The 13,801-nt window shown below is 42.8% G+C and overlaps 1 protein-coding gene across 2 annotated transcripts in view; it reads left to right on the forward strand.

Annotated features, from left to right (window-relative positions):
• Positions 1-13,801, forward strand: part of PHLPP1 (PH domain and leucine rich repeat protein phosphatase 1) — a 131,722-nt gene that overhangs the window by 96,520 nt on the left and 21,401 nt on the right. For both annotated transcript variants that reach the window (XM_083188051.1, XM_083188049.1), the window contains exons 9-11: positions 118-213; positions 5,238-5,393; positions 10,800-11,000. In XM_083188051.1, coding sequence (XP_083044177.1) covers positions 118-213; positions 5,238-5,393; positions 10,800-11,000 — 453 coding nt within the window. The remainder of the gene's footprint in view (positions 1-117; positions 214-5,237; positions 5,394-10,799; positions 11,001-13,801) is intronic.

Consider the following 13,801-nt stretch of genomic DNA (forward strand, 5'->3'; position numbering starts at 1 on the left):
AAGCACTTGGGTATCATTACTGCTTCTGATTGTTTTATTCACTTTTGCTGTCCTATTATAACAAACATATTTTTAATGTAGAAAACTGTTCACCAGAAGCCTTCATGTTCTCCACAGGAATTGCTTGGATTGCCTGCCTGAATGGGTTAGTGAGCGGAAAAGCCTTGAGGTGCTGGATGTCAGCTACAATCACCTGACTGAGCTTCCTGCTCGGTGAGTGTTGCTACAGACAATTAGACTGTGTTAAATATACCCATGCTGCAGAAGTATTCAAGGGTAAATATATGATGTGTAATGATGACTGAAATAGTTTTCGTGGCTACAAATGTAAATTTTAAATTTGATTCATTTTATTGATCAGATTACTTTGTACACTTAAGGGGTTTACACAAGGGGTGATTCTTCTAAGCGATTTAGACTACATTGTCAAAATCCATTTAGTAGGTTTGCCTGAATCCCCCAGTGTGTACACAGCGGTCCATAGTGATGCATAGCGCTACTATTGCCTGGCCAAATAGTCAGTGCAGGCAAAAATATTCTTGCTACACTGTATATTTGTCTGAGGTTGGCAGGATGCAGTTTGCCGTGTCTGACGGCTTAACTACATCTTGAGTCCCATGTGTAAATGGCTTTAAGGTGGCCATACACTGCTATGATGTCTCACAGCTGTGTATTGGGGCATACACACAGGGAGATTTAAGCAAGAGATGTGTTCTGAGCAATTTAGTGTAGGAGTCTAGGTCTCCCGTTCACACTGAAAGATTTGCACAAGAGATCTGTGTTAAACTATTTAGTATGGGAGATTTGTTTAAAGGCTAATACACACTAGAATATATTATAGATCTGGGTGAACAATTTCCTTTGAGCTTAGCATTAAAAGATAGTGTGCATACACACTCAAAAAATGTATGAACAAGATGAAAGATATTGGCTAAAAAAATCATCTGGGACGCTTCAGTGACTTTCAATTTCAATAATGGGCTGGTATGAAACCTTGACATTTAAATAAAAGGATGGCATTTCTGGGAAGGTGGGAAAATCCTTGCACTGCTTATATGTAACACCCACACCAGTTGTCGACAGTAGTAGTGCTGCTTACATGTAATGCTCACACCAGTTGTCGACAGTAGTAGTGCTGCTTACATGTAATGCTCACACCAGTTGCCGACAGTAGTAGTGCTGCTTACACGTAACGCTCACACCAGTTGCCGACAGTAGTAGTGCTGCTTACACGTAACGCTCACACCAGTTGCCGACAGTAGTAGTGCTGCTTACTGACTGATCTGCCTCTTTTTACACCCCATATCTCTCTACCCTCTAACACACCCTGTACCCTCACATACACTTCATATACCCCTACCCCCACCACACACCTTGGTCCCCCACATACTCCAGATAATTCTCTACTCTTCCACACACCCTACTTCCACTGTCTCCCACATACATCCCCCTACCCCCCCCCAGCCTTCACCTTTGTGGTGACCTCCTCTGTCAGCCGCAGCAGCTGCACTTTACACGTGGCACCTCAAGGGAACTGGGCAGGACAAGTGTGTCAGAGGAGTGGATGAGTGCAGATTTCATGGGGGGGTTTGGTGAGTGGACGCTGCTGGCGGGTGTCACCCCTTTGAAGGGCCACACCCCCTAGTTATGCTGCTGAGTCACCTGCCTGGAGCCGGGGATTGGCTACAGGATTATATCGTTTATGCCATTTGTAGGACGCACACACTGAACTATATAAACACAAACGACATGAGCAATATACAGATTGAGCTGCATGTTTGGAGGATAAAGATGGTCATTAACGATGCGTGCATCATTAACGAAATGAAGCATACACACCAGATGATATTGCTCTGAAGCCCCTTTATTAGCGATATTGGCACCTATATCTTCTAGTGTGTGTGTGTGTGGGCCTTTAAGCAAAAAGAAAAATGTAATTGAAATAATGGTTGTGTGTTATAGGAGGGAGGGTGATTTAAAGCGCTCAGATCGCTTCTCAAAACACTGGCTATTTGCAGTTTCTTGCTAAACTATCTGTCTAGCGACGCATGTGTATGCCCCATATCTCTGATCCCCTTGAGCCTCCTAGGACCTTCCACATGCGTTCCTGTTCCCCACCGCAGGGAGGGGGCAGAATCCAGAGATAATGGAGGTCATTCTAATTTGATCGATCCCCCGCATGTTTGCACGAGGGAAAGATGTTTAGCGTCTGCGCAGAAGCATTTATGTGCAAATGCTTGGTTATTCGCTGTCCCGTTCGTACCGATCAGTGCCGGCAGGGCCATGAAAATGCTGGCAGTTCCCATGGTAATTCGGCGATGATAAAGGGGCGGGCAGCTGACGTCACCAGATGTAAGCTGCCTGCTCTCTTCCCGTGCAGGAGAGTGTCTTAGATTTGCATGAACCTTAGAATTCATTCGCCGACCATCAAATTAATTCCTCCCCGCACGCAAACTGCAAATGAATGCTTATGCTAAACAATCATTCGCACGCATGCGGGGGAACTCAGCATGAAAGAGTAAGGGCCAATGGGGCAGATTTATTAAGCTTGGAGAAGAGATAAACTGGAGATAAAGCAGAGAAAAAGGTAAAAGGAGATAAAGCACCAGCCAATCAGCTGTGTTTGAAAAAGACAGTTAAGCTGGGTACACATATATACAATCGTCGGGCCGTTCTTCCAATCTGGGGGCAAACGGCCGTTCGATTGTATAGGTGTGTACGCTGTCCCAATTGCTGCTGTGCGACCGATAAACGGCCAAAAACGCTCTTGGCCGTCCACGGTCGGTCGGTCGAAGGTTCTTTGCTGCTTAATATTTCATCCGACAGGACGGCTCCATATCGGAACAAAAGTGAAGTGTGTACGCACCTTCGATGGATATGCTTGACAGTTTGACAAAGCACGGTGGTATGCTGCATTATGAGAGACCCTGTAACCCTTTGCCTGCTGTTTTAACTAATGTGTGTATAATGCCTCACTGCCCAACACTTTAGACGCATCACTTTAAGACATTAATCAATGTTGAAGTTTTAATAGTGTGAAGCTGGTGCCCTGAAAAGAGCTTCCAGCCCACTCTATTAAAACTTCAACATTGATTAATGTCTTAAAGGGATGCGTCTAAAGTGTTGAGCCACTGCTCAACATATATACATTATATACACATTAGTTAAAACAGCAGGCAAAGGGTTACAGGGTCTCTCATATACTTCTTCTTGCGATTGTTTGGACGGGAGTACATCGGATGTCGCAAGTAAAATTGTACATATGTGTACGCGCAGAACGGTCGTATGTTTTGGACGGCCGAACGTGTATTCGGTCGATCGAACGGTCGCAAGAAAAAGGAAATTGTACATATGTGTACCCAGCTTTAGGAGTTGATTGGCTGGTGCTTTATCTCCTTTTACCTTTTCTCTGCTTTATCTCCAGTTTATCTCTTCTCCAAGCTTAATAAATCTGCCCCTAATATGTGGAACGCATATGATCTCTGGATCCGATCCAATGCACACAGGGCCACGTATAAGTTCGGATCCCAAAACACATCCGATTTCGGCACTTTGCATCCGATCAGTTGGCTCGATCCGTTGGACCTGTGTATGGGGGCCTTTAGATACCTGTATTTTTTTTTTTTTTTTTTTTTTTTAGGAATCACACTGTCTGCCTACCCTCGGTGGTTTTTGTATAGGTGGTTGGTAGATTTTCAAATGAATGAAAATGTTTTTGTAAGCAGCGAAGGATTAAAAAAAAATATATATATATATATATATGAGGCTCTACCTGTAGTAAGAACAGTTGGAGTAACCTACAGCTCCCTGTGCTGGTAATACCAGAATAGGCACATTGCTAAAATACTTTTATTTCAGCAGTAGAAAATTAAAATTATTAATACTTTAATGACTATAGCTCACTTGCACTCCATTTGAACCATTCATTGTGTTTGACCTACAGTATGTAAAGCTGTGACACCTGCTGTTAGTAGTAGTGGTAGAGCATAAAGTGTGATGATCTAGTAATTCTATACAGTGAATATGTCCTACACATGCTGTTTGGCATATCTGACGGCTAGTGAAGCACTTTGCGTCAGTCTGGGTCCACTAACCTCTGGGCTGATTCAGCCAACTTCCTGCTTTTTAAGCATGTATTTTCTTATTCCTCTTCTCGTGCTGTACTGTATCTCCTCTCCGTCTCCCTGTGTATAATGCACCGCCTTATGTCTGACATAACTAGGAGGCTCAACAGCGCACATCCTCCAAGAACGTCTCCTCTCATTGCCGCTAATAATATTTTTACGTAAACATTGCAAAATCCAGTGTCTGCCCTAGTGAAATTCTGCATTGCCATGTTATAACGGGATGCGGTCATTTGGTCTACTGCATTATGGTCGACAGTCATTAGGTCGAATCCATTAGGTCGACATGCTAAAAGGTCGACATGACTCTAGGTCGACATGGGAAAAGGTCGACATGATTCTAGTTCGAAAGGTCATTAGTTCGACAGGTCATTAGTTCGACAAGGTCATTAGTTCGACATTGTCTATGTCGACATTCACAAGGTCGACATGGAGTTTTTCACTGTTTTTTGAGCCAACATGTGCCGACAGGCGGTATTTCATGCCCTACCATCCACTAGGGCGTGGTGGGAGAATAAAATAGTGTGCCGAGCGTAGCGAGGCACCGTGCCCGACGCATCGCGAGCGCAGCGAGCGATGCAAGGGGATGCAGTGCACTTTAAACTGTGTCCATGTCGACTGTGTTGACATTCAGGTAAAAAAACAGTGAAAAACCCCATGTCGACCTTGTGAAAGTCGACATAGACAATGTCGAACTAATGACCTTGTCGAACTAATGACCTTTCGACCTAGAATCATGTCAACCTTTTCCCATGTCGACCTAGAGTCATGTCGACCTTTTAGCATGTCGACCTTTTAGCATGTCGACCTAATGAATTCGACCTAATGACTTTCGACCTAATGACTTTCGACCATAATGCAATAGACCAAATGATCCCAACCCGTTATAACTATTGCTGCAATAACCCCTGGCCAGTATGACAGTTGTGCTTCTGTTTACTTTGATATTGACATTTTTAAGATAATTAAAACAAAGAAAAATCATTGTAGTTCTATTAATACGTTTTTCATGGATAGTTGTTGAACAGTTCTCACATTCGTGTAACCCCTTTGTACAATAACACTTCCCAGGCTTGGTTACATTGTATGTATATTTCTGCTCTTGGCACACAGGCTGTTCTGTGCCAGTGGTCTGCGGAAACTGCTTGCAGGGTATAATCGTCTTCATCGGCTTCCAGAACATGTTGAGCGCACACAACTTGAGATACTGGATGTGCAGCATAACCAGCTCCTGGAGCTACCAGCCAACTTGTTGATGAAATCAGACAGGTAACAACTGTAAACTATCTTACAACAGCTCATACAAGAATCACGTAGTAATACATGCCACTGGTATTCTACTAGTCATTTCTTTGAAGATTCTGTTTGTTTGGTTTATAATTTGGGTTTTCAGTTTCAATTGTTTTATTTTAAAGTATGGGAGTCATTTAAGGGTGTCAGATGAACTGATGTGTAAGGAGGGTATCCTGAAGGGCAGTGGACAGTATATAATATATGTAGTACTGTACCTACAATATGATATGTACTAATGAAATGTCCCCATTTAATCCTACCTGGATGTCTACATCTGTTTTTCAAATATTGGGCAGATGTATTAAGTCTGGTTAAGAGATAAACTGGAGATAAAGTGGAAGGAGATAATGCACTAGCCAATCAGCTGGGAGCTGATTGGCTGCTGTGTTATCTCCTTCCACTTTATCTCCAGTTTATCTCTTCGCTAGGCTTAATACATCTGCTCCTGAAAGTGAAAAATAACCTCTGCAGTCTCCATCTATTTTAAGTTTTAAATAATTGACTCCATATCAATAAAAATAAACAAAACTTTCTGGACATGACTGTTGGTGAGCAGCACTAACCAGCCACTGCTAGTAATGCTACACTTCGGATAAGCTTTCTTATTGAGAGAAGGCAGCCTTGCACCTTTTACCTTCTGTTTTCAGAAGCATACCTCCTCAGGTGATCTTGAAAATCTTATCAAGGTAGCAGACAATGTGTGTTTGTGAAGGTAATTACTAGGGGAGCATGTGATTTACTTGTCCTTGTCCAGTGAAACAGGCTTCTATGATTAAATCAGTCAGTGACTATTCATTCCTACAGTCATTGTTATATATAAAAAAAAAAAAAAAGTAAGAGACAACAGGCTCAGAACCATATTTATTTACTTCTACTTTTACTTTGCTTTGTAATGGCAAGTAAACACTTGCCAGGACCACAATTCATGTGAACAAGCAAGTAATCTCCAGGAATGATGGTCAATTTAAAATGCCACACTGATTTTGTTCCCAAAAACAACACTATAACAAAAAAAAAAATACAACTAAAACCTCTACATGTTCTTTACCATATTTGGGGGGGGGGGGGGGGGGGGGTGTCACTCTACTGGACATACTGGATGGTTTTGACAAGAATAAGACAAATTTACAGCAGTGTTGTCGCCCCTCCCGGAATTTCCGGGAGTCTCCCGAAAATCGGTTCCTCCTCCCGGCCCCCCGGAAGGGTGGGCAACCCTCCCGGATTCAGGGGGGACCCCCGCTGTCCCCCGGATCGCGGCATTAAAATGCCGCAATCCTCTGGTCTCAGAGGAGGGGGCGGGGCTAAAATGACACAATCGCGTCATTTTAGCCCCGCCCCCTCCACGGAGATCCCTGAATTCGCTGATTTACCAGCATGGAGCGGGGCTTAGTGATGTCATGCTTAAGCCCCGCCCCATGAGAGGCTACTGAAACTCTCCTCTCTGGGCTTCTCCCGGAGAGGAGAATAAGAAAGTCGGCAACCCTGATTTACAGTCCAATCTGTTTAACGTTCGTTCTATTTTTCTGACTGTTGGAAAAGATTCCAACAGAGGGAAAGTCCATGCACCAGCAAAATGGATACGGATTCGTCAATCCAGCAGCTTGTTTCAACTGTGTAGATTCAAATGTTGACAAAGGGGAATCTGCATGGGTGAGTCTCTGACATTTTCAGCCAGGCAGAAAAATCATCCGAGATTGAATACCCCCCATAGTGCTTGTGGTGCCATCAATTATTCCCCTTTTCCAACAAAAATCAGTGTCCAACCTGGGTAATTGAATATGGTTTCAAACCTTGTCACAGTGAATTGAAATCCCAGTCACACCACAAGCTGGACCCAGTTATTGCTGGGTTTCCCCTCTGCTGTTGGAGATCTCGCATTCTCCAAGCACTCTACACAGGTCATATTTACTATGCTTTGAAAAGTTCTAAAATGGTTATAAATGATCAACCAATCAGCTCCTAAGTTATTTTTCACACCCAGCCTTTAACATGGCATTTAGGAACTGATTGGCTGGTTGTTTGTCTCCACCCTCCACCTTGCACTTTTAACTTACATGTTTTTATGTTGAACTGCTGGTAAAAATATAACCCCAGGTTGACATTATGCGGCAGCCATACTTCTGTGGTCGGATATGCTTTGAGATGCTGCCAATATAAGTTACATCAGTTGAGACAGGAGAGACATATTATCCGCGGGTGCTTGACTGCATCTTAAGCTGTTATAAAATTTGTCATAAAAAGCTCAGCTCATGCCTAGTCTATCACAAGCAGCAGCATTGATATGCACTGTCCTAGAAACTAGCAATGTCTCATTGGGGGCAAACCTATACTTTCTACTGAATGTCTACGTTCTACAGGAAAAGTTCTTGACAGGGCAATTTAACATTGAGGTACTGTAGATTTAGTGTGTGAGCTTACGGGTTTCTTGTTCTTTTCTTTAGTTGCATTGAATTGGCACATAATTATATTTTAAGCCTGTGGGACAGTCTGTTCTTTTAGCCACTTTCAGGCAATTAAGTGTTCAGTATTGTTTTGTGGATTCAATAATTAGATGTTCTGTGTGCAGGAGTTCAGATTCTGGCAGTATGTTAACTCATTGAGGTAATTTTCAGCAGACCATCAAGCTGTTATATACCTGTCCTCCTGTCCTTCTCTACTTGGTATACAGATGCAGAGAAACCTAATTGCCTGGCACCAATGCATTGCTTTTGGAAAAGTCCAGAACTTGCCTGAGCAAACTGGCCAGCCTAGTGCTCTGCTTTCAGTGAACTCATTGACTTAACTGTTCCGAGCCCCATGTGATCCTGATTGCAGACAGCAAGTTCCAACAAGCTGTTAAGAAGTCCTGCTGAAAAGTTGCTTTATCTCTTTAACTCCTTAAGTGCTTATTGCACTTTCCTGATATGCAGACCAGAAGTCACCATGTACTATTTTTTATATGTCAAAGAGGTAACCTTCCTGATTATAGGTACTATACTATAAATGTCTGTAAAATTATAATATGTTCTCAGTATAACTGCGCAATCTCTATATGATTTTTAGGCCAATTTGGCTAGATCTGTAGGTCAGTGCAGAATTGTCCGGAGTGTAAGCGGCGCCATGGCCCAGCGTTCTGTTGTATAGGCAGCTATACGCGCTACCTTGGTCCCAAAGTTTTGGCAGAAGTGCCATGTGTAGGGATATCTGTCCGATGTCTTTCAAAGAGATGTTTTGGATTAAAGGGGATCATTTGGAAAAGTTAGTCGTTTACAATAATTGTATTTCTGTAGCAGACTGAACTCTGGTTACATTTCCAACAGTGGCAGGGCCTATGAAGTTATATCATTGTAAAGGACTGTTTGCTCAGCTCTTTCACCTTTATCAGATCCCATTAGGACACTGTTTGAAGTCATGAGTTACTGTGACCTCACTTGGGTGTAAATCGATCAAGTGCATTTCTACCAAGCTGTTAGTTCTCTTATGACTGAAGGCCTTCTCTATTGGCATGGCATTCTGTTATATAGAAGTGAAATAGCGCGCGGTGGACCTGCAGTTTTTAGTGACTTCTAACAAGTTACTCCATTTATAGAATTCAACTGTGTTTAACACAGAGATTAACCTTAGAATTCAGTGGTCTTGCTTGCCACTCTAGTTAAACTGATATTAAAAATGCCTACATGCTAATGGTTCATTATAGCATACAATTTCCATACCGGTCTCCTTCCCAGCGGATCGCATGCGATATTTCCATATGATTTGCATACAAGTTGCACACAATTCGATACGCAATTCTATTTAACACACCCCCACTATCCACATCACCCCTAAACGTGGCGAGCACAACGGTACGCGTCCTCCCAACCTGTTCATTCCCCCACTATTCACGTCGGCGTGGAGTTGATTTTATAAAGCGCGGCAAGCGCACGCATAAAACGAGCCCAAAGGGTGGCGAGCGGATGCGGAATACTCGTCCAGTAATCAGTGTCCCCTCGCGGGGCTCGCCACACTCGCTTCGAGAACATTTTCAGTGTCCCCTTGCACTTTGGGCTCGCCACACTTTATAAAATCAACTCCACGCCAACATGGATAGTGGGGGTATGAACAGGTCATGAGGACGTGTACTGCTGTGCTTGCCACACTAGTGCTGTGTACACACGGTAAGATTTGACATGAGATTTTGACTATATAGTCAAAATCACATGCAGATCGCACAGGTTTTTTACCTTGCAATCTCGATGCACGCTCCCGTGACAGCACAAATCGAAACCCAGATAGACAGGGCAGCAATGACTATATAGTGCACATCTAATGCAGATTGTATGAGTTGTATGTAAAAAGTACAGAGCTAGCAAAGATAGCATAGCAAGTCGAATAGCAAGGGAATCTCACCGTGTGTACACACCATTAGGGGTGACGTGGATAGTGGGGGTGTGCTAAATAGCATCGCGTATCGAATCATATGCAAATCGCATGCAATATTTCCATATGATTTGCATATGATGCAATCCACAGGGAAGTGACGCCGTGAAACTACACAAGTACCGTGATTACTTATCAAACCATTTTAAGACTTTTCGTGGTGGCCTGGAGAAGTTATTTGTAATGTTGGTGCACAATGGTTACAAACAGTCTGTAGCTGTTTTATATACACATTCATTGGATTTTTAAATCTCTGCTTGGGAAGCTGTTGGACGTTTGGTACCTGACATTACTATGGTTTGGAAGGTACATTGAGAAAGAGAACATTTGCTATTCGTTATCTAATATTAGTAGTAGAGATGTGCAGTTCGGATTTACTTAGTTCATATCGCCAAAATTAGCGCAAGTTTGGATTTTTCAGATTGGCTAGCCAAATAGATTCCGCTTTGAGATCCGGGTAAAACGGAACCCGCACATCTCTAATTAGTAGTAATATTTGAAATGGGTGCGCTCAAGGGTATAATGTCAGTGTCTATAAAATGTCCCACGATGTCCCAGATACACATTCTTGGTGTTTGAGGTGACCTGAAGAGGGATGTGAAGGAATAGATACCCATTTGGACAAGTGTTTTTGGATGGCATCTCTTTTGAGGAGGGTACACAAACAATCACACATACACCGTTTAGCAATAAAATATGGACAAAGACACACATTACAGAGTTTACTCTTTGAGAAACGTCTACAGAACACCCAGCAAATAGTTTACTTATTCATTGGACATTGTGGAACAGACATTCTAGGACTTTTTATAAACACTAACAATATACACACATACATTTAAAATATTACTTGAGTACAGAATTAAACAGTCAAGCCCCTTAGCTTGTACCACATTGAAGTGCAGTTTAAACCTTCAATCCAAATATTTCATGTCATGTATTTTCCTAACCTACGAATCATGCAATTTCCTTTTCCTTATGCAGTTTAAGATGCTTGAATGCCTCTGCCAACAATCTGGAAATGCTTCCTGCAGCATGTCTGTCTGAGGAGACACAAAGCTCATTACAGGAGCTATATGTGACCAAAAATAATCTTTCCGATAAATGTGTGCCGCAGTTAACGGGACATCCCCATCTGAAGATTCTGCACATGGCCTTCAATCATCTACAGACCTTTCCAGCAAGGTATGTCCTGCTACAATATTCATCTGTTTTTCTAACCTTTGTATAAAATGTGAGTCTCCATAGCTTAAATGACCTTCATATTCTCAAGGTACTTAAAGTATGTGCATGTGCTTGTAGAGGTCATAACCTAGCTAAAGAAGTCTCGGGTAGATGTACAGTAGGAGCAAGTTTCATCTTTGCTCCTTTGGCCATGGCTATTCTATTGTTCTCACTGCAATACGTATTGTATTGCAGCTGAGAACAATAGAATAGCCATGGCTAGCCATGACCAAAGGAGCAAAGATGAAACTTGCTCCTACTGTATTATTAGTCTGTATGGGGAGAAGTGGTATCGGCGCACATTATGCGAGTTGAACCAGCTTCTTCCCAATGTATTGCTGTGCTAAATGTATTGGGGTTTTTGACCGCGCCAGTTGGCGTTGCCCTATCACCACAACAGGGACAGCTTTGTCCCGGGCTGCCGGGTTACTAGCTTTGGGCTGCAGTGGGAGATCTTTCATAAGCCTAGTGAGCCAGCCGGGAGGAGAAAGGGCATCAGCACTAGGCTCATGTGCTGTAATCACTGTTGGGAACTGTCCGGTGGGGTTTTCGCTGCCCCACTCTGCAAAACTAAATGTTCACGCATCTTGTCTGTGTTGCTTCCTGCTTTGCTACAGAAAAGATGTGAAGCAGGAAACGTTATAATGGCATGATAGTGCACTATAATATATCGCCGGGTCTGCGCATTCTGGCAGAAAATGTGAACACTGTTCAGTTTGAAATCTGCTGTGGGTGAGCTGGTATCAATCCCTTACCTCCTCTGTTGATTTGGTCACTCCAGTCTCCAGTATATTGCTACCGTGAAGAGCTCTCCTCCCCAAAAGTTACCTGTTTGAAGCCTGGTTGTCTTTTGCTGCAGCAGTTGCCTATGTGCTCACGTCTGTCCAACTGGCTCAGCACCTCAGTTTCCAATTCATTGTGACCCGGTCTCCAGTTCGAAACTTTCGTACTGGACTCTGGTTCTGTTGGTTTGTTCTGGCCTGGTTTGTGGACCTAAAATACTGTCCTTGACCCTCCTGCTATTTACCTTTTGAGGCCTGTTGTCCAGTTCAGCGCTACCCTTTAGATTTTCTATGATATTGCTGATACTTACCCCCAATTTAGGTTTTCTCCGTTACAGCTAGCCCTTCTCTGGGCATCATAGAATTTCTCCTGCAAACCATTAATGCTTTGTGACAGAGGGTCCCAGAATGTGTGTGGTGGCCATATTTCCTGATTCGTCTCTTATACATTATTATGTGACTTAAATGGGCTCAAATTGCTGAGACTTAAGCTTGCATTTCCACAGTTGCTGGCTGCAATGCTTTTGTCAGTGCTAAGCTGAACCCCTTTGAATTTGAGGATAGCACATCAAAATAAGCTAGTACGGAGATGACCGTATGACTTCCCGCTTTCTTTCTGCCTCTTATCCAACTAGAGTGCTTTGGGGGCAATTATAATTGGTTTCTCTACTTTCCTGGGGTTTTGTGGTCTGGCTAAAGCCCAATACACATAGCGATCCCAGCCTGCACTGATATTGCATTCACACTTGCCGAGGGCAGGGGGAGCAGGAACCGTACTGCAGCATGGCCCTCGTTAATGAGGTCCTTCATCGACGTTACATAAAGAAAGAGGGAGGCTGTCTTTAACGATGCGCGTGAGATCGAAGATATAGTCAAAGGTATCGCTCAGAAAGCCCTTTCTGAAGGATGGCTTTTACTATATCCTCTAGTGTGTATGGGGCTTTAGAGCAAATTTTCTACTGGGATTATGCATTATGATTGCTTTCAGTGAACCCTGTTTGATACGGTCTTAATATTACATATGTCTGTTTGGATATTTGATTATGTTGTTCCTTGTAAAGTACTTGGCTTTTCTCTCATTGGGGGCCAGATTCTATAAGCTTCAAAAGTGATAAACAGCCAGCCAAACAGCTCCTGTCTGACATTTTTCAAACAGAGTCTGTGACATGGCAGGTAGGAGCTGATTGGCTGGCTGTTTATCACTCTCCATTTTATCACTTTTAAAGCTGAGAGAATCTAGCCCTGAATATTTAAAAACCTTGAATGTTTGCGTACGGTCACATCCAGAAAACGTACGTCTCCCCTTTCAGTACTCTATTGTCTCCAGGGTTCGATAAATCATGTTATCCTCTTAATTTTGTGCATTAGGTCAACATGATCAAAAGGTCATTTTTTTTAACAAAATTAACTTTACCAGCGTAGAGGAAAAATAGGTGGCACAGTTCCGTGCATAGTGATGACACACGGTACACATGAAGTATGGTGAGCCCAGCGAGGGGGCACTGTATACGTCAACCTAAGTTGACATTGTCACCCCACAAAAAGAAAAAACCCTATCAATGGTTTTCTTGCGTCGACCACCAGTAGCTGACTTAAACACTGTTGACTAACCGCTCCACATCCCTTTCTTAATAGCTCGTATAATTCTGGGTCTGATATAGTTATACTTTTGGTACATGGAAATAATGCCCTGTGTTTTCGGTGTTGTGGTGTTTGTTAGGTATTGCACTGAATTGCACTGAAATTGGGGTTTAGTTTTCCCATGATTTAGAGATAATGGATAGTGGACATGTTGTCCTAGTATCTGATACATGTCAGCATTATGTTGGCAGATTTACATTAAAGTAATGCTGTCTGGGTATGCATTGCTCTGTTTTTTTCTTTTGGAGTGGAGTTCATATAAATTCAAGTTAATTACAAGCGTCAAATGTCAACAGTATTTACATATAGTGCTCTGATGCTTTTTGCTAAGAATTGTAT

This window comes from Crinia signifera, chromosome 5 (assembly GCF_055691185.1).
Source record: "Crinia signifera chromosome 5, ASM5569118v1, whole genome shotgun sequence".
Lineage (NCBI taxonomy): Eukaryota > Metazoa > Chordata > Amphibia > Anura > Myobatrachidae > Crinia > Crinia signifera.